Source organism: Aplidium turbinatum, chromosome 2 (genome assembly GCF_918807975.1).
Source record: "Aplidium turbinatum chromosome 2, kaAplTurb1.1, whole genome shotgun sequence".
In the NCBI taxonomy this organism is placed as follows: domain Eukaryota; kingdom Metazoa; phylum Chordata; class Ascidiacea; order Aplousobranchia; family Polyclinidae; genus Aplidium; species Aplidium turbinatum.
The window spans coordinates 2,920,362-2,948,238 of NC_137473.1; the positions used below are offsets into that span (position 1 = coordinate 2,920,362).

The following is a 27,877-nucleotide window of genomic DNA, read 5'->3' on the forward strand; positions in this document are numbered from 1 at the left end:
ATAACATCATCAGTCGACACGTCAATAACACGACCCCATGCGTCTATGAGGACCGTCATAGTTTTGCATAAATGCGAATTAATAAATAGCGCGACGTGTATCGTGAAGCATGGTGATCCAGTCAGAGTGAACCAAAATTGCGCCGAAATAAAACGACGTCACTACAAGTCACAATGGCAGCGAAAGATTACTATTAGTCATGCAGCCAGCAACCACAATTGCGCCTCTTGACAAAATTTTAATTGCACATGCGGTTCATCATATTTGTGAGGACACACACCGAGGTAGCCTATCTCCCCTTTCAAAAGTGTTAGTGCAACAATACGAAGTAATACAATTGTGGTAAAGATGTGATTCTCTTGAACCACAGACAAGTACAACCTAGCAACCACACGACATTTACCATAAGACACTAACAGAAAATCCGTCTTTTTCTGTTACCGTACTGTATTATGTTAAATGCCGTGTGGTTGCTAGGTTGTACTTGTCAATGCAAAGTAAAGCAACGATGGCACAATGTGAAGCTCAGTCATCAACATGGCAAAGACCGTTCGTATATCGTTCTCCAGTAGATGGATTGGAGCGGTATGCTATTATTATGTCAAACACAACTGTCATGGAAAGGGCTGAACTCCTGAACATTGTGAGATAATTTGATGAGATCATCACCAAGATGTAGCATAAAGTGAACAAAATTATTCGATAAGCCTAAGTAACGTTTAGCTGCAATTATTAAAAGAGGTGGTAATGTGTTCAAATAACGCTATTATTGAAATATAAAGTAAAATCATATTACTGTCGACAAAAGTCCTCATTATATTGAGCAAGTTACACCTCATTCTAAATGCCGGGCGGTCTTATACTTTTGTAGAACGCTGCGACAGGAAAGCAGCATTAAAACGAGCAGCTGTGGGTGTTTCCGCATTATTCCTTGTCCTGTACTCACAATCATAGAATTGATCCAGCTGCTGAGAACGCGTCATCATGGCACAGCTATTGCGCTGGTTGCTTACAGGAAGCGGACGACAAGGAAGTCCTGTAATCCAACCATAAGGAAACGTCAAGAAATGAGTCCGGGTAGAAACTATATTCAACCTTGGGTTGGGAGAGCCAGTGTTGAAGCTCCTGCCATCTTGGGAAGGTATTGAGACTTTCTTTTACATGTTTGTTTTGACCGTCTTTTATTTCATTCGAATTTGCTGATAAAAACTGTCTCGTCTTTTGCTGCCACGGACGGAGGGAGCTAAAGTAGGAACTGAAGTTCCATAAGTGAGGTTCATAGAACCTATCTAGCATTTGATCTGCGCAATAAAAAAAAAAAGAAGAAAATCACAACTGAACTTGTTGCAATAAAAAAGTGTTGAAAACTTTAATCTTGCAGTCAAAAAATTCAGTCTGTTAACGAGTTCTATCGATCACCAGTTCAAAATGTTGACAGCTGTTTTGAAAAGTTCAAATTCAGCTTGGGAAAAAAGATCAATGGTCGCTAGTTCAATTTTCGGGGTGTGCGCTCGAACAACGCACTTCAAGGACAACTCTCCAATAATTCATAGACACCTAGTGGATGGAATATTTCACAAACAACAAGCAAAAACTTTACTCTGTGAAACTCGGCGACTGGGCATGCATCAGCTGGAAGAATCCTCTACAAAGATGCAAAACTGCCAGGATTAAGTTCTCAAAGAAACTTTTCTAGTCCAAAAATAAATAGTGATGTCAGCTTATACGTTTCTTGCTTAATATTAAATAAAAATATTTAGTTACCTTTTGTTGTCGGTTGGTATTTTCAACGTTGCGCTCTCTTGTCATGTTGCTTGTCCCCAGCAGGCCACCTCGTGGCACTCATGTTGCTTGTTCTGTGAGTCTCTCTTGAAACAAAAATTATTGGTAAAAATAAGCTTTTTTCCTTTTTCTATTCGTCAGGTGAAAGCGTTTTGAGTTGTAGGCCTACTTCAGTTTGTTTTTATTTTTGACCATCACAACGAAAAACAATACAGTATGTGACAAGCATAGCAGAGGTCTAGAAAAAAGTAGGCTAGAAGCAACAAAACGAGGACGTTATAACGTGCATGATACCAAAGCAGGACAGTCGGTTCAAAATATGGCACGGTCGCAGCATCTATAGGTCTAGGCCTACGGTGACTATTTAATTTTGCAGCCTATATGGAAATTTCAGGATTTGTTTTCTCGAAAATTGTTGTCGGCACCCGATGTAGCCTAACAAACACTGAAATAGTTTCGTTCATTTTAACTGTTTTGTTTTGCTTACTGTTGGCGATCACAACACCTAGCCTACATGCCAACATAGCAGAGGCCGACAAAAGGATAGAATAGAAGCGACAAGCAAGAACGTTCTTGGAATATCAATAAGATAAATTTAAGTTTTAAACAATTCAGCACGGTCGCGAGACATGTGGAAATATCCAAGACAGAATATTTAAAAAAAAACTGTCGAAATCGAAATTAAAATTATATCTTCAAGATTTATGTAAATGAGAGGATCAAACAGTTTATGAAGATCGGTCATAGAGCGCTTTCGAAAATGTCTTATTTGAGTTGTTTTGTCATAGTTACTGAGAGTACCGACACTCTTGATAACGCACCATGGCCAATCTTCAGTAACTACCCCTTCAAGTAACTTATCGCTATTTTCAAAAAGATAATTTCAATGCTCACGTTGGTTGGTTGGTTTTGAATCTTTATCCTCGGGCTGACAAAGCCTTGATAGGTTATTCCTGGTAGTTTCACATACTTGTTAGAGGCTCTTGACGCAGGACCGGTTACCGGGATTGACAGAGTGAAGTTTTCCGATTGTTGAAGTGTTGTTGCCGGGAAATTTTCCATCCATTAGATGCCGCTGAATGGAGAGCAGTTCTGAAATGCGTTGCTCAACACGTTGCGCACACCCCGAGAGTCGAACTAGCGCCGCTTGATTTTGAGCCAGGCGCGTAACAACCGAGCTATCGGGGTAGACACATTGCTACGAGAAGCTTCCAGTCACGTTGAGGAGGCTCACCCTCTTTAAGAAGCAAGTTGCAAAACCTGCAGGTCACCGACAAGAATCGGAATGGAAACAGAGAAACACGCCTTTCCAACACTCAGAAAGAGAGTTGGGTATTGAAGTAAAAGGATTTTGTTTTGAGATAAACTTCCCAGCTTGGAGATCGAACCCGTTTCATGGTGATCGTCAACTAAATGGGATACCGTATCGTCACCTAGTGGTCAGACAGGGCGCCACCTACCGGATAACAACGTCATAAGTTCCTTCTTTCCAATCAGGATGAAGCTTCTGTGGATTCCTCCTTGCTGGAGCCACAAACGTTCTTTGATCTGTTGCACGGCGGGGAAAGTCACCTATGACGCAACACAACATGGAAAACAACCAGTGCAAGATTAATCAAAGTTTACTCGAGAAAACGCACCACATCATTTTTACAGAAACAAGACGTCGTTATGACATTATAATTTCGATTCACTTACTTCCTCTGATGACGTCATAAGTACAGTCGTCAGTCTGGCGAGGAATCGACAATCCGCCATTGTGTTGATTGGGAGAAACATCTGGAAGAAAGGTTTTGAGATTATAATCCAACATCGATGAAGTTTTAAGTCTAGGGATTCCAAAAGTGTACACTACTTCGAAATTAAAGCAAACAAGCTTATTGTTTCCATGCCGGTCAAGTGCAATCTTTCGATAGTTTTTCAAGTGTTGCACTAATTGCCTATCTCTAATGATTGTGCGACGTCACGATGACGTAAACAATTGTGACAAAACGCTTACGTTTCTGTACTTTTTCGGTCTCTGGCACAGTTTTCTTTTTCTTTCCTCTCCCCTCTGGACGTGGACCATTGTGATTAGATGGGCCATGATCTTTCCTTTTCGGACGTGGCCCTTTGTGATTGACTTGACCGTACGCTCCACTGAACAACAAAGGCATTATTAACTTTGTCTTGAAACTATTTTTCATTGCAATTTGCATATTTTCGTAAAAAATATAACTTCCAAATCATCCGCCAATCTGATCAGCCTTAGTTTTCAATTCTATTTTACTTTTATTTTCCGGAATTAAAATGTCTACTTTTTGTTTAAAAGCAACATCGCAATATTGGAACACAAATTTTCAGTTACCTAATGGAAATTTTAGACAACTTTTACATTTAAAAATTCATTTCTAAATTCCATTCATTCCTTGTAAAATTCAGCTGATATCGTAGCCTACCAGTAAATACTTTCAATTTATTAACATAATCTTGGTGAAATTTAAAAAATGCTACGGAAATTAATCCACCAATATGTTTATTGATATCAGGAATGATATCGAACTGAATGTTATCAAAACTTAACAACCTCTCCATAACTCCGGATGGCATTGGAAGTTGGTTAGCCATACTTTGGGGCATTAGAGTTCCTGGGTTCATTGAAGGAAATTGTTGATCAACAGCGTCAAAACAAATGTTCGGATAGGAAAGCGGTTCCACCTGTTTGCAAATAATTCACGTCAATGACTTCATAAATATTCAAAAATCTCCAACTTGAGACGTAAAAGGCAAGTTATTTGTGTTTTTGCACTTTCTTATTAATCTAATGAAGCGGTTTGAAACAAAACTTTGTTTTGACGCCAGTTTCTTTGTTTTGGTTTCTTGCTATTCTGAATCAAGTTAGTAGGCCTACACAAAGTTTTTGTTTTATTTCACCTGAAATCAACATGATTGATAGAGACCTCCGTCTGATGACTGCTCTATCATGAAACCCAGGGCACCACTAATTATGTATTTCATGTTGATGTGTCAATGCAATGCAAGAAGAGGCAAGAGAGGAGGCAAAAAAGATTGAGAAAATGAGAGTGAAAGAAAAAATGAAATATATCTGGCATAAAAAATGAAGATGGGCAGTTGAAGATGGAGTTGGCAGACAAGTTAGAATTGTGGAAGGAATAGTTATGTGATGTGAAGAGTTATTGAATGAAAAGGATCATTGGGATAACACTCTTGAATTAAATCAAAGTGTAGGACCCCTGAAAAAAGTTACAGTAGAAGATGTAAAAATAGCCATGTCCAGAATGAAACCAATCAAAGCAGCTGAGCCAAGTGGCATACCAATTGAAGCATTTAGTTTGTGCAATATTGAGCATATCTTAGCGAGGATTGGTAATGACATAGGGAAGAAAATGGGGAAGAAATGCCAACAATCTGGAGAAAAACTGCAGACAACTGGTCGACGCTGATGTTTCGAGAAGAAGACCAGGTTTCTTTGAAGCAAAATGGATGATGATAATGTGGAATTCTGAAAAGGTTTTTAACCAAACTAAACAATGCAACATAATGAAATGGAAATGATGTAAGCAAATGGTGAAATTAATGACGATTGCTAACCTGAATCGGTGTGAAAACGTATGATGTAGGTATTGGAATGGCATGCCCGCTTGGCGTAAGTGAGGTTGTATTAAGATCATGAACTATTTCTATGTTGCTTGGCGACACTTTGTTGGTTTTCGGTGACTTCTGGGTAGATTTAACTATTTCGATTCTTTCTTTTTGCTTCCTCCGTTTGTTCGTTCTAGAAGAAACGGCCAGCAACTACAAGAAAACAATTTGTTAATTGCCAATTGCATACAAACAACCTAACATGTCGAAACTAACAAATCAAACTAAGTAGCCTACAAGATATGCATTGAACACGAAAATTTTTCACAAGCTACAATTTTGCTCCCAATCACCAACATTTTTTTCTCATACGGTATCCCATCTGTCCACACTAGTCACTAATGTAATGGAACCAAACTTTTTCCATCATTTTATCAATTTTAAGGGAGTAAAAAATCTGGCCATTGGAAAGCCACTGCTACTGTTTGGTTTACTTACTTTGTTTGTAGTGATCGTCACTTTCTTGACGTAACAATATAGCATCGCAAGTACAAACGCAGCAAGTACAAGTAAAACCGAACTTGGCAACACTGTCGAGAGAATTTGTGGTGCACTCCAATTCTCCGTTTTGTCGCAGTTTCTGAAACAATTTGAAATGAAACCACTGGACTCTAGCATACAAGACGATAACTTCCGGGTGCCTCAGCAATTTGTGACCAGAACGAAGCGGAATCCACTACAAGATCAGCAGCGGAGTTATTTGATTGTTAGGCTTATTAGTTTGAGCACTATTGAAAAAATAAATATAAAATAAACTCATTGTCTCAAATTAAGTAAATTATAAACCTAATTCTTAACCTAAACCTACGAATACAAATCACCGATGAATTGTAGCAACAAATAGGTTCAATTTTATTTGTTGATTGTTTGTGGTTTTTATAATCTACAACTTAAAAATACAAAATCAATTCTCATTTCATAATTAAAATAACTTCTAAGTGTTCAAAACTGAAATTTCAAAAGTGAATGTAATTGAACTGGTCCACATTTCATTATTGATTCTAACTAAAAAAACGCGCGTCAATAAAATTTATTGTCGGCTGCGCAACCTAGTGGTGAAAACATTTGCGCGACGTGCGAAAGGACGTCAGTTCGGCACCGCTCCACAGCATGCGGCTGTGTCTATAAGACTGGCATGCCGAAGTAGGCTAATGGTAGAAGCACATTCGATGATTCCTTCGTTGCTTCTAACTGTTTGTTGTGATACATGTGAGACCACAGTGAAGGCTACTGACCTGCTGCATATGATCGTAATGGAGGTAAAAAAATATTCATTAGGCTGAACCGATGAGACCTCGTACTTATGTACGTACGTTTGCGGAAGTTCTTTACTTAATCTTTATGTAACCTACGTCACTTAAGCAAACAAGTGAAATTGAAACACTAACTTTCCGGAGTATCCATCTCTGCACAAACACCAAAAGTTGTTGACGCCATCCATACAAGATCCACCATTGTTGCATTCCACGTCAGCACAATCGTCAATGTTGACGTCACAATGCTTCCCGCTATAGCCTCCAGTGCAGTTGCAATTGTAGCTTCCCTTTAGAGAATATGACGTCAGCAAGAAAACTTGAAGCTGGCGTTGAAAAATTTTTATAAAAATTTAGCATCAAATGAAAAGTTAACGTCAGATAAATAATTTTCAAGATTATATGAAACAAGATATGAGATGACCAAATGTACCTCCCCTTCCACGCATTGTCCTCCATTGAAGCAGATTATGTTCAAACAATCGACAGTTTCTTTGTCACAATTGACGCCCCCAAAGCCTTGCGTGCAAATGCACCTGCGCGAACAATGACAACTTTGTTCAAGAAAGTAAACACAACAAGAACAATGGCTTTTTTATTGTGGTTGTGACGTAGTAATCAGATATCTAGTTCAACACATCAATTCAGCAAAGTAAGACATCAATATAATGTACTCGGTTGCGCTTTTGTACCTCGACCCACGCTGAAACTGTCTGTCTTACACAAAAATACTTGAAACATGTACGGAGAGCGCAGCGCTACATGAAAATACACATTATTATTATTATAATTATTATCATTGAAAAATTAGAAAAATTGCGATATGCAACAGTAAAAAGTGAAATTGTCAATATCAGCGTCAACGTTGGTTATGCGTCAACGTTGGTTATGCGTCAACGTTGGTTATGCGTCAACGTTGGTTATGCGTCAACGGTTCAAAACTACTAAAGTTAACGTAATTGAGGCTTATCTTCATTACGGCCAGAACTGCCACTTCACCTGTAGCCATTGACAGCGTCAACGCACGTAGACCCGTTCCTACAAGGACTCGTGATGCAATCGTCAATGTTGAGCTCACAATCTTTTCCTGTATGACGCAACAAACAAATATCAAAGCTTGAAAATGTTTAGTGGAAAACTGGTTGCTTGTTTTATTTTCAATTGAAAAAAATGAGAAACAATTAAATTCAGTTTATTTTTGTTTGTCGTATTTAATATAAGAGTAAATGATACAGTTACAAATAATGTAATGAAACAAAACCAACAAAAAAAGGTGGCAAAACCATGAAAATTTAAGACATAAAAAAAAAGTGACAAAAGGAAATAAAACATTAAATGCTGAAGTGAAAGTCTCAACTCCTGTGTGTTACCTTCAAATCCAGGAGAACAATTGCAGAAATAATTTCCAACATCATCGACGCACAAGCCTCCGTTCATGCAAGGCTGATCTTCACAGTCGTTCACGTTCACCTCGCATCGGTCCCCTTCAAAACCTTCAACACAGTGGCACTTGAACCTGTGTGAATATTAAAGCTAAATCAAACCAGTTCAAAAATCATGACCTAGACAGCAAAATCCGTCATTTTTACACTAATTCGACGTCTGAAAATGTTGAATCAATGTAAAAATGACGGATTTTGCTGTTTGGGAAGATGCAATTGCACAAACTCAGTCAGAACTTTAATTTCGTTCGAGTTTTACCAAAATGAGTGCAAAGACACAGAAAAATCAAGAAATAGCGACACAACGCAAATGTCAAGCCCGAGACTGCAAGATACTAATCGATATCGCTTTGCCATCTCAGGAGTGCACTTTTATTCTTTGCAATCAAGAATATTCCACGAATGTGTAATCTCTTGACCATTTTGTTCGCGTGTTGTGGGTTGCTACAGTAGTGTCTATGTGTCTAATTTATACAAATCTTTATACAATAGACACTACAGTAAGTGCCTATTTATACAAATCTTGAAAATATCAGCTAAAAGCTATTTGGGCTGATAAACCTATAGCCTGGATATCTGTTGTTGTTTTTATTTTTGGTAGTATTTTTTTCGTCTCTATCCTAAACAAATTTTAAAGCGTCGCGACCGTGCCAATTTCCTTAACTTAATAAATTATTTTGGTTTCAAGCACGATTCGCGTTCACGCTTTGTCGCTTCGACCTTTTTCTAGAGTTAGATCTTTGCTATGTTGACGTGTATTGTTTATTGTTTTCGCTGTGATGGTCAGAAATAAAAGCAAATGAACTAACGGTTAATGGCTCCATGTAGTGTTTTCATACCTTCCTTCCTGATTAACACAAGAGGCGCCGTTTGTGCATGGTGAGCTGATGCATTCGTTTATGTCATGTTCACATAGTCGACCATGATAGCCTTGTGCGCATACGCACTGAAATCTTCCTTCTTCATTCAAACACGACCCTCCGTTCTTGCAGGGAGAGCTGACGCATTCGTTGACATCCGTCTAAATATTGGAACAACAAAGTCAATGCAATCAATGTTGAGGCACTAAAACCACTTAATTTATTGATTTTCGGTCTTAATTTAGAAATAGGAATAACAGTTTAAATAGTTTCAAGATCTTTGGATTGTGCACGAGTATTAAATGTTTGTGGTTTAGAATTCGGTAAAATATATCACGACAAAACAAGTATAGGCTAAAAGAGAATTCCCTCACAAATGACTAAAACATTATTTATAAATGAAGTTCGAGTGGTATAATCTTAACGTTGCTACAACATTGCGTTGGAAACTATTACAAAACACAGACTCTCGGCAACGTTCTACGTTGTTCAACGTTAACGATTGATCTATCGCTAGAGTGCTAAAAGCACAAAAATCGTATTAAGTGGAAGCAGGCAGTGGCGTACGCAGGGGGGGGGCATGCCCCCCCCCCCTTAAAAATGGTTTAGTAGATAACGACGTAGATTAAGGCATTTTATATGTTTTGCATTGCTCTGTCAAAGCAATCACTGTAACAATGCTGTTTTATAGACTAAGCCAATACGAAATACATGGCCAAATCCACCTACCCCACCCCAGGTATGCCAATGTAGAACAGTGTTCTGTAAGCCTATATTATAGTGATTAGTGAGAGAGAAATGGATAAACTCTAAACTAAAACCATACTGGGATATCATGAAGACGTCTGGGATATCAATGGTCAGTGGCGTAGCCAAGAGGGGGGGTTGGGGGTTGCAACCCCACTTTGGCACGCGTGTGACGTCACGATATTGAGAATGATGCTTTCAGTCTCTTTATGCTTGGGAATGATGCTTTCAGTCTAAAAAAACTTGCCTAATTTTAAACAAAACTGCATTAAAAGAGCGAGTTTTGCCAATACCAAACAATATCTAACGTTTTGCCAATATCTAAAGCAGATAATGTTGGTGAAAGTTTCGATATTCTCATTGAATGCAAACCTCCTTCTATTGCTGAGAGCGTTGGATAAAATAATCGTTGCTACTCATGACACAAACCCCGTTAAACCGCCCCATTTGCTCAGTGGTTAAGCGCCAGACTCCTGATCAAGCAGCGCAGATTCATTGGCTCTCGGGGTGTGCACTTGAGCGACTCATTTCGGAATCAATCGGCATTAAGCAGGGGGGTCTAGGTGGTACTTTTGGACCCGGGCCCGGAATATTTAGGGGGGCTGGATTTAAAAGATTCCCCGCGACTTCAAACATTATCAAGATCTTAATATAATCAGGTCTGAAAGAATTGCCATCAGTGGTTAAAACAGCCACTTCAGCAGTCAGATGGTCTGCTTTGTAGGATAAATTACTTGTGTTTAGTCTACCATATAGTGATTTCCCTAACCACGAATATTTAGTGAAATTACCCAAAACACGAATTTAAAAATAAACAAGCTAATGTTTGTTTAAACTAAAAACTGAAACGGCACAGGTGAGATTTTCCCTGCTTTTGCACTAAAATTTAGACCAAAACCGAACAACCAACTTGAAATGACTTTTCTCACCTGGCAAAACTCCCCAGCGAAACCACTTGTGCAAGAACAATGAAACTCATTTGCTCCGTCGCGACACCTCCCGTCGTTCTGACAAGGATTGCTGTACAAGATATCACAATCGATTATTGTGCGGAAACAATAGCATCATCATGACCGCTCACATTAATTTGAATTTTTTTCATGATAGGCTACTTTTTCACACTTCCAGAGAGCAAGGATAGAAAGTTGCTTAAAAGAATATTTATTTTTCGACTAGAGAAAAAATGTACCAAGGCCTATGTACAAATGTAAAAATATACTGAGATTTATAGCATTGAAAATGAAGACAGTCTAGTCTTCGAAACGTTCGTGTGCTGAGCATGAGTTTAGTACCTACATTTTGTGCTCTTTATTTTTTTATTGTTGAACTTGCTGAATCACAACAGAATTTTTATGTTCGTATTGAAAAGCCATTTCATCCTCATTTTTATCGTGTCGCTATCAACAAATAGACAGTGATGAAATGATTCGAAGTCGCAATAAAACACTGATTGAAGAAAGCTTTTTTATAGGAGGTTGCTATGAAACATACAGATAAAATAATTCGAATTTGCAATTCATTGTTTTATGAACAGCTCATCACTCATTGAAGAAATGTTTGACGTTGTCAATCCTCCCCACCTGAGGCATTCGTCCTCGTCCACCTCGCAGTAGTCGCCTTGGAACCCCCGCGCACACTCGCATCGATGATTCCCAACGAGATCGACGCACGAACCTTGGTGTAAACAAGGGTTGGGTGAACAATCGTCGATGTTTCGATCACAGGTCGTTCCACTGAATCCGTTTGCGCATGCGCAATGAAATTCACCCACTTTATCCCTGAAACAATATCAATTTTCTTTTAACTTTTTTGAGACTTTTCTTGTAAAAGTGTTTGCATTCTGAAACACAAACTTTATCTTAAAATTTAGTCCCCCAAGTTCAAACTTAGTGCGCTTTCCCGTGAATGAATCTGCTACTTTGGATAACCATGATTCTATTTTTTGCTGTAATTTTGCAAGTTACTGTTGTTTGTGCTTGCCCTGCTTCAGAGAATACTTTCCAGTACTGACTAGAAGACATGTCGCATGCCACAAAGTTCGCTTTCCTCATCAGAATATTGGCGAACGCATGGTGATCGTTTTATTAGTTTAACCATGAGGTGGTATGGAAGATATCACTGGACTCTAGAAGATGCAACTGAAAGTCTGAAGTTGGATGTTCTGTGTGGTTTGGGAATGTGAAGCTTCTGCAACCACAGAGGGGAGATGTAAACCACAAAATGGCGTCTATTAACTCCAGTGACCTATCAACATCAGCGACCGGCCTGCATCAGTGGTCTACAAACCTTTACAAGTACCGATAGGCAAAACTGCCATAGTTAAGCTTCTACAGAGGATTTCCCAGTCGGAGAAGAAAGACTCGTACAATCAGCATTATCTCATTATTATCATTAGATTATCATCTAACTATTATCATCATTATCATTATAATTTTATCATCTTACTCGCACGTAGCTCCGTTCTGGCATGGATTGCTTTCACACTCATCGATGTCTTGCTCACAGTGTCGGCCCACGAATCCATGTGAACATATACATCTGCAAAACAAACGTCGCCTTTCAAATTGCGACCTTGAAAAGAAAAGAATCGTGAAAAATTTTCGTGTTACAATCGATTGATAATGATCATCATTTTGTTACGTATTTGAACATTGGTAAATGATCATTCTAACCGTGGCTCTCATTATGACGTGATAAACTTTTTTCAATTTGTCTATCAAGTTATACATGTCTGTACAAAATTGAACAAAGGAAACAATGTCCACGTGACGTCACAACATCACAAGGTTCAACTCAGTTTAAAGGTATAGTCTTCAGTAGCCTATATAATCAGACATTGTCCCACAACCAAGCCTGGATGAAAGAGTGTCTGGAGTACTAGGAAGTATGGAAAGCATTCCATATTGGAACGTTCAACAAAGGAAATGAGATGAACCCACATGTAAGTATTGATTCTCGGTTGTCTGCATGTTCCTTGGTTGAGGCAAGGGGAGGCGAGGCATTCATTGAAGTCTTCTTCGCAAAAAATTCCAATCCAACCAGGGCTGTCAACAAAAATTAAAACTTTATTTGGATCGACAAAATCTTGATTAAATTTAATTCTTGATTTAATTCAATTGATATCTTTGTCGGTAAGCAAAAACAAATAATGTGGAAACAAAAATGTGTAAACGGAACCAACAGAACATTTCCGGGAACAGAACATTTCCATTTATTTCATAACCTACCAATCATATGGTTCATACAGGAAGTATAAAAAAGTAAATCTCTAGACATATTATTTGCTGCATTGCGGTCCAACATACAACAATGACATGGTCAATTGGTCATTCTCTTGTACCGTTGGTAATGACTAAATGATCAATTATGTCACTTCGGCTTTCGAAAGGAAATGACGAATGTGGATTAATTCAACTTAGCTTGGCCTTAGCAAATTGTTTGGATATACCAGCTTCCTAGTCTGGAACGGTTATGGTACTCTCTAATGAATGTTGATAAGACAGATGGAAATGCTGAGCTTGTTTCTTATGACAGCTTTCACGTACTGAACTGAACTTTCTTTGCTTATATTTAGCTTCAAACAGGATGGCAAAAGGTCAGGGTAGGACAATTGTTGCAAAACAAAAACTTCTAGTTACGCCACAAAGCGATACGAGATCAAAACAATGCAAAATATTCTTACATGCAATTGCACTGGAACCCATTAACACGATCCTCACAAGTTCCCCCGTGCTGACAGGGAGAGCTTGCGCACTCATCCGTGTCCTCCTCGCAGTTCACCCCTGAGTACCCCGGCTTGCAATCGCACTCGTACCGATCGACGTAATCCTTGCAAACCCCTCGGTTTTGGCAGGGATTCGATTTGCACTCGTCATTTTCTACGTCACAATGCTCGCCCGAGTACCCATTAGCGCAGTTGCAATGGTAACTACTGACGTCATCGACACATGACGCGCCATTCAAGCACGGTTGGGAAAGGCATTCGTTGATATCTGTGACATAATAAAAAATTACCTCTATGCGGTATGCTAAAAGTAATAGATGGATTCCTGTCCTTTTGATTTTTTCACGAAATGATTCTGAGATATTTTTCTTTAAAGTCCCCGGTGAAAAGATTGCATTATGAAGTAGCCTACTCCAAGCCAACCTAAGCCTAAATTGCATGATAGACATAATTGTAACGTGTGTACACGTACGCTACGTTTAGTTCAATTACATTTATGATCCCAATTTCATGCTGAGTTATAATGAAACTAAACCAAGAAAATAGTGGAAGCGATGATCCACGATCATTCAAGTACAACACAATAGTCGCAAATTGTATGCGTGTTGCCAATATGTGAGTGTCGCTCATGCGTATGTGCCAATTAGCAAGTGTTGACAATGAGTATTTGTTTGGGGTAAAAAATTATTTGTATGAAAGTTGATACATGACACAGAGGTCATCATCATCCATTTTGCTTCAAAGGTGTAAGTTTAATTCATTTTCTAGGTCTTACGCAAAATGATTTTTCTTAATTACCAAAAAAAAAATCTATGTACTTTAAGTTGAATTTTTAAACACTTGAACTACCTCTTCACCCCCTCCCCCCCAGAGCAGTGATGACGTTCGTGTTTGATGACGTTTACAAACGACTCACCTGTCTCGCAGTTTACCCCGGTGAATCCCCTTGTACATTCGCATAAATAGCTATTGAAGTAAGGGGTTGAACATTGTGCGGAATGCTGACAGGGGTGGCTGGAACATTCGTCGACATCATACCTGTAAAGGAATTGTCGTTGGGACAAGCAAGTTTTGAAAGATACAATTTAAACAAGAAACAAACAACTGAAGAAAAGTTGAAGCTGTGTTTGTTAAAACTCTTTTGAAAGCTTTTCAGTGTTGACAATCAGTCGCAACACATCTTGTTTCTGCCACAACGCTTTCTCCAAAAACAGATGGTTTACGTTCACGTTGTCGTATCCAGGCTTACGTCCGGTGGTTGAAGATTAGGATGAAGTGGACGGGAAGGCAAGAAAGCCAATCTTCGTATCCACCTTCAGGCATGCCGTTAAGTGTCCTGCCACAGACACAGCCGCATGCTTTTGAGCGTTGTCGAACATGCACCCTTTCGATTGCCGTTCAAGGGCTCTCACCATTCGGCTATGCAGCCGATATTTTATATATTGATTGTTAGCAAGAGACTCAAACAGTTTAAATTGAAAAGGTTTTTGCGATAGCAAAAACTTTATGTACGTAAATGACATAAAGAATCTTGACTAGAGATTAGCAAAGCTCGAGAAAAAGGTAGAAGCGACAAAATGCAAACGGTAAAACGTGCTTGAGAACAAATAAATTATAAATTCAAAACAATTGGCACGGTTGCTGCACGATTATAATCTCACAAAGATTCTACCGACTTGACGATAATGAAAAGCAAGATTGCAAACTTCACCATAATTAACTTTGCGTTTACACAAATTAATGTTTTATGGTTTAGTTCTAAAGTTCATAACTTTCCTATCAAGAAAGTTCCATCTTGGCCTATTTCAATTAAACACGGTGCCATCATAGTATTCAATATTCATACAACAGTAAATACAAAATATATTTTTTATGTTTTCAAGTTACTGAACACGTCATACTTCATACGTCATGTCGAGTATGGATTTAAAGTCAAGTTTGCAGTTGAAACAATTCAATATTAAACTCACTGGCACACTGTCCCTTCCCAACCATTCTTGCACACGCACTCGAACCCATTTACTTTGTCGACGCATTCCCCGTTATTTTCACATGGATCCGACCAGCATTCATCAATGTTGTATTCACACACTTTTCCAGTAAATCCTTCGTTGCATGAACACCTGTGAAAATGAAAACTGGATACTCGATAGGAAATAAAAATCCTTTTTCTCGAGAGTTGCCAATGATTGCTATTTAAACCAAAAAAAATTCATAAAAAATGAGATCGGCAATCTAACGTATTAACAAACAACTACACGCCCAGTCAAGCCTAAACTACCGTTTTAACTAAACTGCTGTAATTTTACCATGCCATGCTAATTATAAAGTTACGCTGAAAATGGTTCAATACTCGAAATCGCGATAAGTGACAAGATAACCTTTTACTTGATGGGCTTCGTTATACATCTACATTGAACAAAACAAAATTGTTAAAAAGGTTCACTTCAAGTTTTTCTTTTAACTTTTACTTTGTTCTGCAAGGTTTCAGCTTTTCTTCTTTCAACTCAACAAATAAAAATAGTAATAAAGATAATGCAACTAAGGCAAGCAAATCTTTAAGATAACAACTATCTTACAGGAATGCCCCACTTCCTCCATCAGAACAACTTCCCCCATGCATGCACACGTTACCTGTGCACCTCTCTTCTTCGCTGCAACGACTTCCCGTCCATCCAACGTCGCAAGAGCAAACTGGCCTAAAAAACAATGCCATTTATTGTGACGCCACACAACAGCAATGATATCACAACATTTAAGGATTTATTTAGCTTATAACATTGTATACCACTGTATGCATTGACCGGGTTATCTGAATTATATATTTTTTTTTTCTTGAAATGGAAAAATCTTTTGTCTTCCATTTCAAAATCGCTGCAATTTAGTTTTGTTATGCGCATAAAAAAAAGTATGAAATACAGGAGAATGTTACAATGCAGAAAGCGTCATAAAGGGCAAAATGAGCGAGCTTGCATATAAAGTGCTTGGTCAAGCAAGATATATGCAGACTTGAACAAATAAAATTTTTGTAGTCTTTCGAAATTAGATTAGAATTATAATTAGAGTAATTTAAGCTTTTACAAATAAGACTAGGATTAGAATTAGAGCTACCTAAGTTTTCACAAATTAGAGTAGAATTTAAACTGGATTAGAATTAATTGGACGCAGTTGTCACATATCTTTTTTTGGTTGGATAAAAACGCCAATGTGGCAACTCGGGATCAAAGTGTCATTCCACCATCACAGCGCCAAAACCAATTACGTCATAATATACATTGTAACGTCAGTGAATTGATGAATTAATCGAATTTTTCATGACTTTGCTGCTCAAAGGATGGAATGACGCTGTGATCTTGAGCGTTTGTTCATTGGTTGTATCCATGACAACAACAACTTTGCAACAATTACGGAATAAACATACAAACGTGACAACCAGACATTGACGAGAAAACAACTGAAGAGATTTGCTTCACAAAAGCAGTTACACTTATTACAAAGCAATTGTTGTGAAGAGTTATTGAACTGCTTCAGGTCATGAGAAATACTGAATTGACAATTAAAATATTTTTGATCGATCATACCTCTTATCATATACAAGTGCGCTTGGAAACTGTGTTTACAGAACAAAAACATTTGAAAGAATTTTAAAGGATTAGGCATTAAAAGTTTTAACTAGATAACGCTCTGGCTCAGAGTGCATAGATTTCATAGAACTAAATATTCCTACGTTTTATGTTGTTGAGCTTGTTGTGGGCATGAAAAATTTATTGCTTTGCGCAAGAAAGGACACAAACAAAAATTATGTAAAGTTTTGATGACTCTGAGAAAGTTTGTTACTTTCTAAGAAACAAAACACCAACTTTTAACTGCTTTAAAGTCCTCAATGATTTGTGATCTCATAAAGGGTGACCCATGAATTCTTGACCTATGAACTTACCTGCTACTTTCCACTTTGCACTCCCCGTGGGCACCGCACCAGTTGTCTGCGCACTCATCAGTACCGCTCTAAAAGACACAATGAAGGATACAACTTCATATGGTTGTGGTTTCACTTTTTATTGAAATCCCGAAATTTGATTTAAGTAAAAGTAAATTGGAACCATTGTTTTATTGTAATATATGTTACTACAGCGTGACTTTCGATTGGTTGCTTCTGCTGGTATCAGAAGCATCGAACTTTCACAATACATGCCGACATCTTGTTAACCGATGTTGTGTGACGTAATAATGCAATCGAGATGGGGCAGATAATGTCATTTACATCTCTCGAACAATCGATCTTGTCGCAACTCTACATTCGACAAACGAAACAATAATTAATCTTTAAATCTACTCACTCCTTCAAGACTTCGAATATGACGTAATGATGACGGTAGGCTCTTATAACGTACAAACGCATTACGAGCGAACTCTTCGTTACTATGGAAAGAAACTGTTATTATTAGCAAAGACGCCACCAATGTCGTAACAATGACGACACAGGAGCCTCCAAGAGATATGCTGAAATGTTTCCATGACGTCATGGACGTATGGCTGCATAGATTAATTGTTAAATACTCGTGCATTTGTCTATTGTTGTGTCACAATTCTGAAGAAGAAAAAACAAGTTGAAATGATCTAAGCAAAGCATACAGCGTATTCTGATCAAAGCAAGCAAGATTTTTATCATTACAAGACAAAACCAAGTTTCTTTTTAAACTTGTATTCGTTGTAGACTTGATATTGACAAGCACTCACCTTTTCAATTTTGCCTAATATTTAGGATGCGATCCCCTCAACCTCACTGCTTTATCTAATCAAGTTTACGTCAGTGTACCGCGATAGAGACCCTTAACTATGTTGTGATTGGCTCAGTTCATGACCAATAATAATGATTGCTTATACCGAATATTTAACGTTGGTCTACCGCTGTGTTTTGATTGACTCTTTCTTTTCAATATTTCTATTATATCAATTTTCTGTCTAGTCCATTAACAATATAATTTCGGCTTATCCTTATCACGTTAACGCACAATTACAGCCAAACTCTGTGTTCATCAGGCTACCCAAATTGGAATCGGAACGATTTCTTAACTTTTATCATCCTTTCTGTCACTGAATTGTTGACAATGACCAATTGTTTCGCAACTTTCATCGCAATTTATTTCATTCCAACGCACAACAAGCTGCGGGAACAAGTCGCTCTTGTAATTAAAGCGCTTCACGGATTATCGCGAAATTAGAAGCAAACTAATTAAGTGCCATCTACTTGAGCGTGGAGTGGATGCTTGACTGCCACCAGTTACGTTTGTGATGTCACACAAAGTATTTCGAAAACAACCAGCTTGTTGTGCCAATGACGTAACATTGGGCAGCGTCACTGGGTGATGACGTAAAATTACATCACGTGGTTTCGTTGGTTGGTTTTGAATCTTTACTCTCGGACTGACAAAACCTTGATTGGTTATTCCTGGTAGTTTGGCATTCCTGCACAGTTGTAGATGATTTTAACGCAGGCGCGGTCACCGGTCACCATGTTCTTTTATGATCTGAAGTTTCTGATTGATTGAATCTTTATCCTCGGACTGAGAAAGCTTCTTGTAGAGCTCAATCCTGGCAGTTTCGCATACTTGTAGAGGCTTTTGACGCAGGCGCGGTCACCGAGATTGACAGAGTGAAGTTTCCGATTGTTGAAGTCTTGTTTCCGGAGAATTATTCCATCTGTTAGGTGCCGCTGAATGGAGAGCAGTCCTGAAATGAGTTGCTCAAGCGCACGTCCTGAAAGTCGAACCAGCGCCGCGTGATCTTGAGCCGGGCACGTAACCACTGAGCTGCTACACTGTTAAAAATTTTCGTAATTTTACTGTCAAAAGAGCAGTAGAATATTACTATCTTGTTACAGTACTTGAAATTACTGGCCATTTTGTGGTATATTTACTAGACAAAGACGTTTTTTTACTCCAAATGTAGTAGAATCACTGATTGAGCAGTTTTAAATTTTACTTCTTTTCGTAGTAGATGGATTCACTTCTTTTTCGGAAGTGAATTTACTGGTCTGTGAAAGTGTTTTGCAATTTTACTGACAAAAATAGTAAAATTTCACTGACTTTTTATAGTTTTTTTTTTAACTTGCATTGGCAGTAATTGCACTATAGGTACGGTAGGCTACATGGGCAGTAACATTTTATTAACACCGTTATTTTAGTCCGATTAGGCTACTATACTCCTGTGCAGCAATATATTTAGCACTTCTACGAAACGTCAACCTTTTTTCCGGTCAACATATTTACGGTCACACCAGCACATTCTCGAAACAGTGGGATGCTACGTTATGTCATGCCTGTCTGTTTTGATATCTGATATAGGCTACCTTGGCCAGCAATATAGAGTTCATGGGTTAATTGAAACAATCATGACTGGAAGGAAAGTTTGCTAGAGATCCGAACTCACGGGCTTCCAACAAAAATGTTTTAATTGTTTGTAATATTGGTTCCTTAAAAATGCACTGAAAGTACTAGAGAGTCGAACCGAACCCGAGTTTTATAGCCAAACGGTTCGACTCTCTGACTAAAACCCGAGAATTATTATCACTATCAGTCGTCAGCCAATGGGCTGGCGAATGTTATCCTGGTCCGCGCTCAATTTCCCGCCTTCCCGCTCAGAATTTGCAGAGTCTGATTAGCGTTGCCAGATAGGGAAATAGGATACCAAATTTAAAAAAATTCTGGTGAAATTCAATTTTAGAGGCCTTTGATGCCAAATTTTTTGACTTTGAGACCAGAAAACTTTTTGGTGAAATCTAGTGAAATTTTCCCCCAATCTATTTTTTTCAAGAAAGTTTTTTAAACTTTTAAGCGAAAAATCCACGCTCGTATAGAAAACGTTTTGCAAGAGGTTTGCGCATGCGTGACGGCAGTGTCTTATGTCCTAAAAACTATTTGTATTTTTAGGCGAAATTGTCTTATTTAGGGTGTTTTACATATCTGGTGAAGTTGTATGCAATCTGGTGAAATTTTATTTACTTTTTGGTGCTAAGCATCTGGCAACACTCAGTCTGACAACTGAGCATGTGCAAGGATGCAAGCATCAAGCATGGTTGCAGGAATAGTGCAGTAACTTAGTTACAGCTGGTTTTGTTGCAGTCATAAGTTTCAGATAGACAGAGGAAGCGTGTCAATAGCAAAAGTAGCATCGTTAAACCTGTATCACTGAACAGGTAACAAGTTTAATCCTACAAATGGTATCTTCGCTGATTTTTTTTAGGCAGTGGCTAGCATACCATACCATTGAAATTAATTTATTTCGATGCTTTTAGTAAGTTAACTGCATTAAACTGCTACGAAATTACATAGTTAAGCAATATGCACTGAACAACAATGACTTAGATCAGGCAGGTCGGTCTGTCAGTCAATGCAGTGAGGCTCTGCCCCCTCCCTACAATTTTCTAACCACTACACCTCTGAGTCAATGTGAAGAACTACCTAACACATCTTCCTGGTATACCAGTATTGTAGCCTACTGAACACACAATGTTGAAGTAGTCGAGCTCTGTTGTAGTAGCTTCTAGCATTCGGACTCTGGATTGGAAGATCCAGTGTTGGAATCGTACTATAAAAAGATTAGGCAGTGGCTATTTGACCGGCGCCGGTCTTTGAATCTGAAACACTATTTGACCGGTCATGACATCACTATACAGGCACCTTTTTCTCTTTCAAAGCAAAAGACGAGAAGCGCGTATATAAGTTCTAAATTCGACAAGTTTATTCAACTCGATACGTGGCGCATGCGATACTTTGCCGGCTTCTATTCCAGAGGAAATGAGTTTGATACTACCCGGAAGCGTTTCTTTTTCTTTAACTAAATTTTGACCCGAAGTGCATTTTTGTAGTCAATTTTTAATTTCAGTTGCCTACAGCCCAATTTCTTATGTCTTTTCAAATGTGAGTAATAAAGTTAGAGTTTTTTTAATTTGCTGGAATTTGAGAATTTCTCTTGGTAATTTTCCGTTTGTGGCCGTGCTAGCTACTGATATATAGCCTACTACATAATTTTTCATTCAGGCACGTTTTAAACCTTTCAAGGTTTTGCCACCTTTTCCCGTTCATTAACGTGCTGGTAGGTCTATATCGATTTTTGTAGTTAGTATCTTTTTCGTCCCGGACGCGTTAATGACAAAAATAAAATGATTGATTGATGTGACCGTGTTTGCCGAACGAAGCATTACACTTTTGCTCCCAACAAGTTAGTTATATACAATGCTTCTTTTAAAAAAATGGTAATGGTATGTAAATGTAATGCAACTCAAATTAAAAATTGACTACAAAAATGCACTTCGGGTCAAAATTTAGTTAAAAAAAAAAAGAATGCTTCCGGGTAGTATTGAACTCATTCCCTCTAGAATAGGAGTCGGCAAAGTATCGCACGCGCCACGGATTGAGTTGAATAAAATTGTCGAATTTAGAACTTATAAACGCACTTTTCGTCTTTTGCTTTGGAAGAGAAAAAGAAAAAGGTGCCTGTATAGTGACGTCATGACCGGTCAAATAGTGTTTCAGATTCAAAGACCGGCGCCGGTCAAATAGCCACTGCCAAAAGATTACTAGGCATGGCTGCTGCAACTGTCTTCAAAATGAGAAAATATTAGGTAGCCTACACAGTTTTAAAAAAAACAAGCTGTGACCCTAGCTAGAGAGTATATCTGCCATATCTGGTGCTACGCCTTGCCCATGAGTAGCCAGGGAGTAACGACATTTGAGATGCAACTCCATTTTACCTCAGAGTGAAACCTCTGCTGTCAGTTGCAGTTTATAGGCCTAATCAATGCCCAGGACTGTTAAAAAGTGAGAACTAAATAATTGAGTGGTTTATCCAGCTGTGGTGATAAAACTTGTGGTAGGCTGATCTTTCGTGTGTGACCAGTGTGAATAATTTGAGCAGCAGGTCCAGGGTGGTAAACGATAGACCCTCAGCCCTGGCCAAAGATCAAGAAGGAAAAATCCCCATTAGGCTACAGGAAGAGGACCAGTACTTATTACCGGTATTATTCATGACAACGTCTCATAATACATGTTTTAAACCAATTTAGGTTTTTTCATGCTTTCCTGAGCATGTGTTGTATTTCATTTCATTGAATAACTTGATACTTGGATATTATCCTTGTGCATTTATGATGTGCCGGGAGACAACTGGCGGCTGGGAGACAACTTGCCCATCTCAGTGGGATTAGTGGAACTGATTGCAACATATTTTAAAGAAGATTGCTCAGCGATTTATCAATGCTTTGAGGTAACGTACATCTATTATTATTTTGCAAACACAGATTTTTTAATACCCAACCTTCCCATTCCCAGAAGAACATCCGACACATACTTTGCAAATTTATATATAGCTTATGTATAACTTGTGTGATATGAACACCATGCTACTACTGCTAATAAATTCTATTTCATTGCCTTCTTAGCGATAAGAGTGCGGCTATATGAGTGTTTGACAATGTTTGTATTATTTTCAATATCTTAAAAATGTTGAATTCAATTTGTAGGATTCAGCTATCTCCCAGTTTGAAGAAACTCGGTTACCAGCATCCAATAATTGTGTGTTTTGGTAAGTTGTGAATGAGCGTTTGTACAATTTTGACTGATGTACAAGTAAACTTTTGAATTGCTCACCTAAATATGAAGTTGGTAAATGTAAATATGCACTAATTTCAGTCTCCGTAGTTTCATTTGTGCCTCATTGCATCTGCAGGGCCCACTCTTGCCAGTGCAGTGAAGTTTCTCGTATTCATCGAAGGCAACGTTGCAATGGAAACCAAGTCGTTTTTTTGTAGCGCTGGCTTACTTCTTCTGCTCATATTACGTCTTTGCAATGTCATATCCAGATAGTGTAGCTGCAAGTCTGGAGTTTATACAGAGGTATGTAAACCTGTAATGTGTTTAATTGTTTATGTATGAGCTAAGGAATAACAATAATGGAACTCCTCCCTCCTTCACAAAGTCATTCATACCAGTGACAAGCTGGTCTGGAGTGGGATTCAAATCCACGAAGTTCTTGACAGTGTCTCTGTACTGCAGCTAGTAAGAACTGCACCCATTACCGGAGGGATTGCGTCTTAGACCACTCGGCCATCCAGACTGATTATATAGAGGTGTTAAACTGTTAATACTAGTTACGTACGCAAGTTCCAAGCCACAACTCCAGAGCATGACGATTATTCTAAGGTTTGTGGAAGTGACAACGCATTCTGATCAATTTGAAGGTTTCACCACACGATGGTATTGTGATGTAGTTACAAACATTGCTAAATTTCACGGTCAAATTTGAAAAGATCCACTGATATAACTTGTGTTGTTTCCTCAGATACTTTGCTCGCATTGGGGTCATCCGTCATGACAAGAAAAAGTGGGATGTGCACCCTAAAGTACTCCGACTGTGCAACGAGGTCATGCTTCGGCAGGGATGTTTGTTATGAAGATTGAAGCAAGTCAAGAAATTCACTGTTCAGTCGCTGCTGCTTCATGCTTCGCCGAAATATAGCCTCGGCTGAACTCTGCAGTTAAAAAAGCGAATCCACGTGTTCGTGAAACGTCAAACAAATAGCTATACTTGTAACATCTTGAGAAATATATTGTGAAACATTGTCGCCAGTGAGGTCTGCTGTACACAATAAATTTATATCTGCAAATGCACGTGTGTAATATTTACTTGTAGAGAAAGTCATTTTACTCTCATAATGCCGTTTGTCACAAAAACTATTCGGGAAGTTATTTTGCTGCCTGTCCAGAGCAGTAATTTTACTGATCAGAAACATTTAAAAAATGACTATCCAGAGCAGTAATTTTACTGATCAGAAACATTTAAAAAGTGACTATCCGGAGCAGTAATTCTACTGATCAGAAACATTTAAAAAATGACTATCCAGACCAGTAATTTTACTGATCAGAAACATTTAATAATGACTATCCAGAGCAGTAATTTTACTGATCAGAAACATTTAAAAAATGACTATCCAGAGCAGTAATTTTACTGATCAGAAACATTAAAAATATGACTGTCAACGGAAGTAAAAATACTTCCATTACAGTAAATAAAATTACTACTTAGGAAGTTATTTTGCTGCCTGTCCAAAGGACAGTAAAATTTTTTAACAGTGTATAGGGACATGATTGCAAAATATTGTTGTCGTTTGCCTGCAACACATTCGAAATACTTCACTTTGCGTCTTCGTAGCAAAACTGTTGAATCAAGTTATTCTTACGATTTTGCTTTGACTCTGTCGGCTTTGTCCATTGAAGCTCAGTGGTCTTCTACGGAAGCAAACACAAGTTTTCAGTAAATATAGCGAACATTCACATGGATACGAAATAGTTGCAATTTCGATTTTAAGGAAAATAAGTTTTTCTCACTTTCTTATCAGTAAAGGATCCAGCAAGTAGGATAGCCGTAGGAGGGGTTTCTACTCAACGCAATGATGTGTAAGTTTGGGTTGATGATGCACGATCTCTGGCAAATTTGTCTCAGTCGCATTGTCGAATTCTTACGTAACAAACACGTTTATTATGACATAAATTTAGGATGCTTTCAAAGCACATTGCCATCATTTCTTTTTGTGAAAGGAGAAGAAAATTCAATTCAATTTATTTTCTTTGTCGGAAAACAATAGCAAAAAGTAAGAAGCATTGTAAACATAGCATGTATCGTTACATTTTACTACACCTAACGCCAGTTTTCAGCTAAACATTGACATTTATGAAAAGGAAAAATGGCAAAGAATTATTTTGTAACACGCTACAAGGAAATTATACAGTTTATCAACAATAACCAACTCTTTCTCTTGCTCTCTGCTCATATTTTTATGACTAGCTTTTCTTTGACTTCAAAAATGAATAGAAAATCCCCATAAGACATGTCTACATTTGTACTGAAGCGTTAAAATTCCTTTCATTGTGTCAAAGGCTATTTTATTTCTTCTTTTTGTCCACTGACTCTGTATTAGGAGTGTTTTTCGAGTGTAACAAGAATTGACAGCGATAGACAGGTATTTCGCCCATTAGGCTGAGCTCATCAGTGTCGCATCACTAATAATTCATGCTACATAGTTCTCAAGCTGTGAACAAAACGCTCAACATATGCGTTGTCAGATGTCACCAGTATTAGCGTTGACAGGAAGGTCCAGAAGGTAGCTTACTTTTGAACCCAATTCCGGGGTGACTTTCGGGGCCCGTACTTTTAAAAAAGACCGGAATCAAGAAATCACCAGGTATTCTTTGGTTTTTGCGTTTTTCTTAAAAGTGTCTTAATTTGGTCCCCGATCATCTCATTGGTCGTTTTCCAGTATGCCCGGCGGAGATACAGGAAAATAAATATACTTGAAATGCATCAATTGACGAGCTTGGTTGTTTGAGTGTCAAAATCTCTGATATTTAAGTACTTTTTGACATTTTTCCCTGACGCAGATATGAACATTAAATTCCCTGACATATCAGGGAAAATCCTGACGTATGGCAACTCTAGTGTAGGTCTAGTTTACATTAATCTGACCGTCGACAAAGTTCGACCTTGAATAAAATTCCTTTTTCACCCTACCGCCTCTCCACTCTAGTTGACTGCTTGGTTGAAAATAACTATCACCTACTGGTAGCCTGCTTGCAAATCACAAACTAATACAAACACGAAATTTAATTACCATGCAACTCATAAAAAAATATATTTTAATTTTCATCATCTGACAGAAAACACCCAAAAGGAAATTTTTCTTTATTCCGGAAACTTGATCTTTGAATAAACCAACTGACGCTATCCAAGGGGGGAAAGCAAAAAGTAGGCTATCACACCTCACACTGTAAATTGATGAAAACAGATTAACCTATCAGTGGCTTCGTCAGTAGGCTACATATCTGCAAGAACTAATGAAATATTCTATGTGGTTTAAAGTAGAATTAACATTAGGTTATTCATAAAAACGAAAAGTTTAATAGGCTATGTAAATTAATATACAAAAGTAGGCTACGGTACGATTTTGATGTAGGCTATCTAAATAAGAACATTAGGCTATATTATTGGCTGCAAGTATTAAATGAATAGGGTTGTCAGACATTGTACTGAAAAGGTGAATGCATTAAATCAGGGGTTTCCAACCTTTTTTACACCGTGGCCCCCTTTGAATATTTTGAAAAATCAATGGTCCCCCTATTTTTTATTTTAGAAACAATCGGGAATTAAAGACCATTTTATGAAGATTTGAGAAAAATGTACTAGTATTTTTATTGAATTTTAATTTATTTCTTTTGTTATATAATGTTGGAGTGGACTTAGAGATGATAAATTTAAAATTTTTTATTTTTCAAATTTTCCCATGGCCCCCTCGAAAAAGGTTCATGGCCCACCAAGGGGCCATGGCCCCTAGGTTGGGAACCCCTGCATTAAATTAAAGTATCTACAGCTAACTTCAAACTACGTAAGCTATACTCTTTTTGCTTTGAGCCTGTTCACATTTAATCGTAGCTTACCAGTTTAGCAACAAAAGCAAAATTTAGCATGAAAATGCATTACTACAATGACGTCATAAAGTAAAATATCACGTTTAAAAATGAAAACAGAAATAACATTTTAAAATTGTGCAATAGATTTGGTTTTTGAATCTTTATCCTCGGACTGACAGTCTGACATAGCTTTGATAGGTTATTCCTGGTAGTTTCGCATACTTGTAGAAGCTCTTGACGCAGGGCCGGTTACAGAGATTGGCAGAGTGAGGTTTCCGATGGGTGAAGTGTTGTTGCCGGGGAATTATTTCATTCACTAGGTGCCGCTGAATGGAAAATTAATAACTTATATTAAGTTTTGCTTTTGGTTTTCTTTTTCGCTTTCGCATGATCCTAACTTATTTTACAAGCGCAAAAAAACTTATTTTACAAGCGATCATAACCATCTGTTTCAGAGCAACCTCGGCGACTGAAATCGAGACTCCCATTTGTATACGTGACGCACAACTCCTGATGAAAACCGCTGAAAACCAATCCATCAAAGCGGCTATCTGGAGGGACCACCAATGGAGCTCGGAGAGGAAGAAGAACTCTTCAAGACTCCAAAGTTTCATCTCCGACACCAGCCCACACCCAACCGAAATGCATTTGCCAAGGAAGACCTGGGTGCGGCTCAACCGCCTGCGTAATGGGCTGGCGTAGGACAATTCCGCTCCAACATGCAAAATGGGGGATGGCTCCATCCGCAATCTGTGAGCGTGGCAGACCGCAGACCACATCATCTGTAACTGCGCCATCTACAATGCGCCAAATGGTGTGCGTGGTCTGCGTGAACTCGATGACGAATCAATTCAATGGCTGCTCGACACCTGTCCAAACATCTAGACCGCGTCACCGCCACTGCCTAAGGGTGGTAAACGGCAAAGCCCCTCGACCCCTGGAGTGGCGAAAAAAGTTCAAACGAAGA

At 38.3% G+C, this 27,877-nt stretch overlaps 1 protein-coding gene and 1 long non-coding RNA gene across 2 annotated transcripts; one reads left to right on the forward strand and one right to left on the reverse strand.

Annotated features, from left to right (window-relative positions):
• Positions 1–96: 96 nt before the first annotated feature.
• On the reverse strand, positions 97–18,033 carry LOC145785569 (uncharacterized). Its single transcript, XM_082597232.1, has 23 exons — positions 17,788–18,033; positions 17,388–17,455; positions 16,030–16,149; positions 15,421–15,573; positions 14,367–14,488; positions 13,409–13,718; positions 12,666–12,770; positions 12,172–12,264; positions 11,307–11,504; positions 10,656–10,746; positions 8,959–9,140; positions 8,048–8,193; positions 7,677–7,764; positions 7,111–7,213; positions 6,813–6,967; positions 5,863–6,004; positions 5,374–5,577; positions 4,349–4,479; positions 3,782–3,921; positions 3,481–3,561; positions 3,243–3,354; positions 1,765–1,868; positions 97–1,301 (listed from the first exon to the last, which is right to left on the reverse strand). Exons 1-22 carry the CDS (start codon positions 18,013–18,015, stop codon positions 1,787–1,789), a joined length of 3,054 nt encoding a protein of 1,017 aa, XP_082453358.1. The 5' UTR covers positions 18,016–18,033; the 3' UTR covers positions 97–1,301; positions 1,765–1,786.
• Positions 18,034–22,577: 4,544 nt separating this feature from the next.
• On the forward strand, positions 22,578–23,190 carry LOC145764700 (uncharacterized). The gene is made up of 3 exons (XR_014288509.1): positions 22,578–22,714; positions 22,971–23,032; positions 23,177–23,190. It is a non-coding gene; the product is annotated as an uncharacterized LOC145764700 (long non-coding RNA).
• Positions 23,191–27,877: the final 4,687 nt, after the last annotated feature.

Coding starts and splice junctions, on each gene's coding strand:
- LOC145785569 (XM_082597232.1), bottom strand. CDS start 18,015: ATGCACGAGTATTTAACAATTAATCTATGCAGCCATACGTCCATGACG. Junction 16,150..17,387: donor TGCAAAGTGGAAAGTAGCAG/GTAAGTTCATAG, acceptor ATTGTTTTTTAG/GCCAGTTTGCTCTTGCGACG. Junction 7,765..8,047: donor TTGTTCTCCTGGATTTGAAG/GTAACACACAGG, acceptor TGCGTCATACAG/GAAAAGATTGTGAGCTCAAC.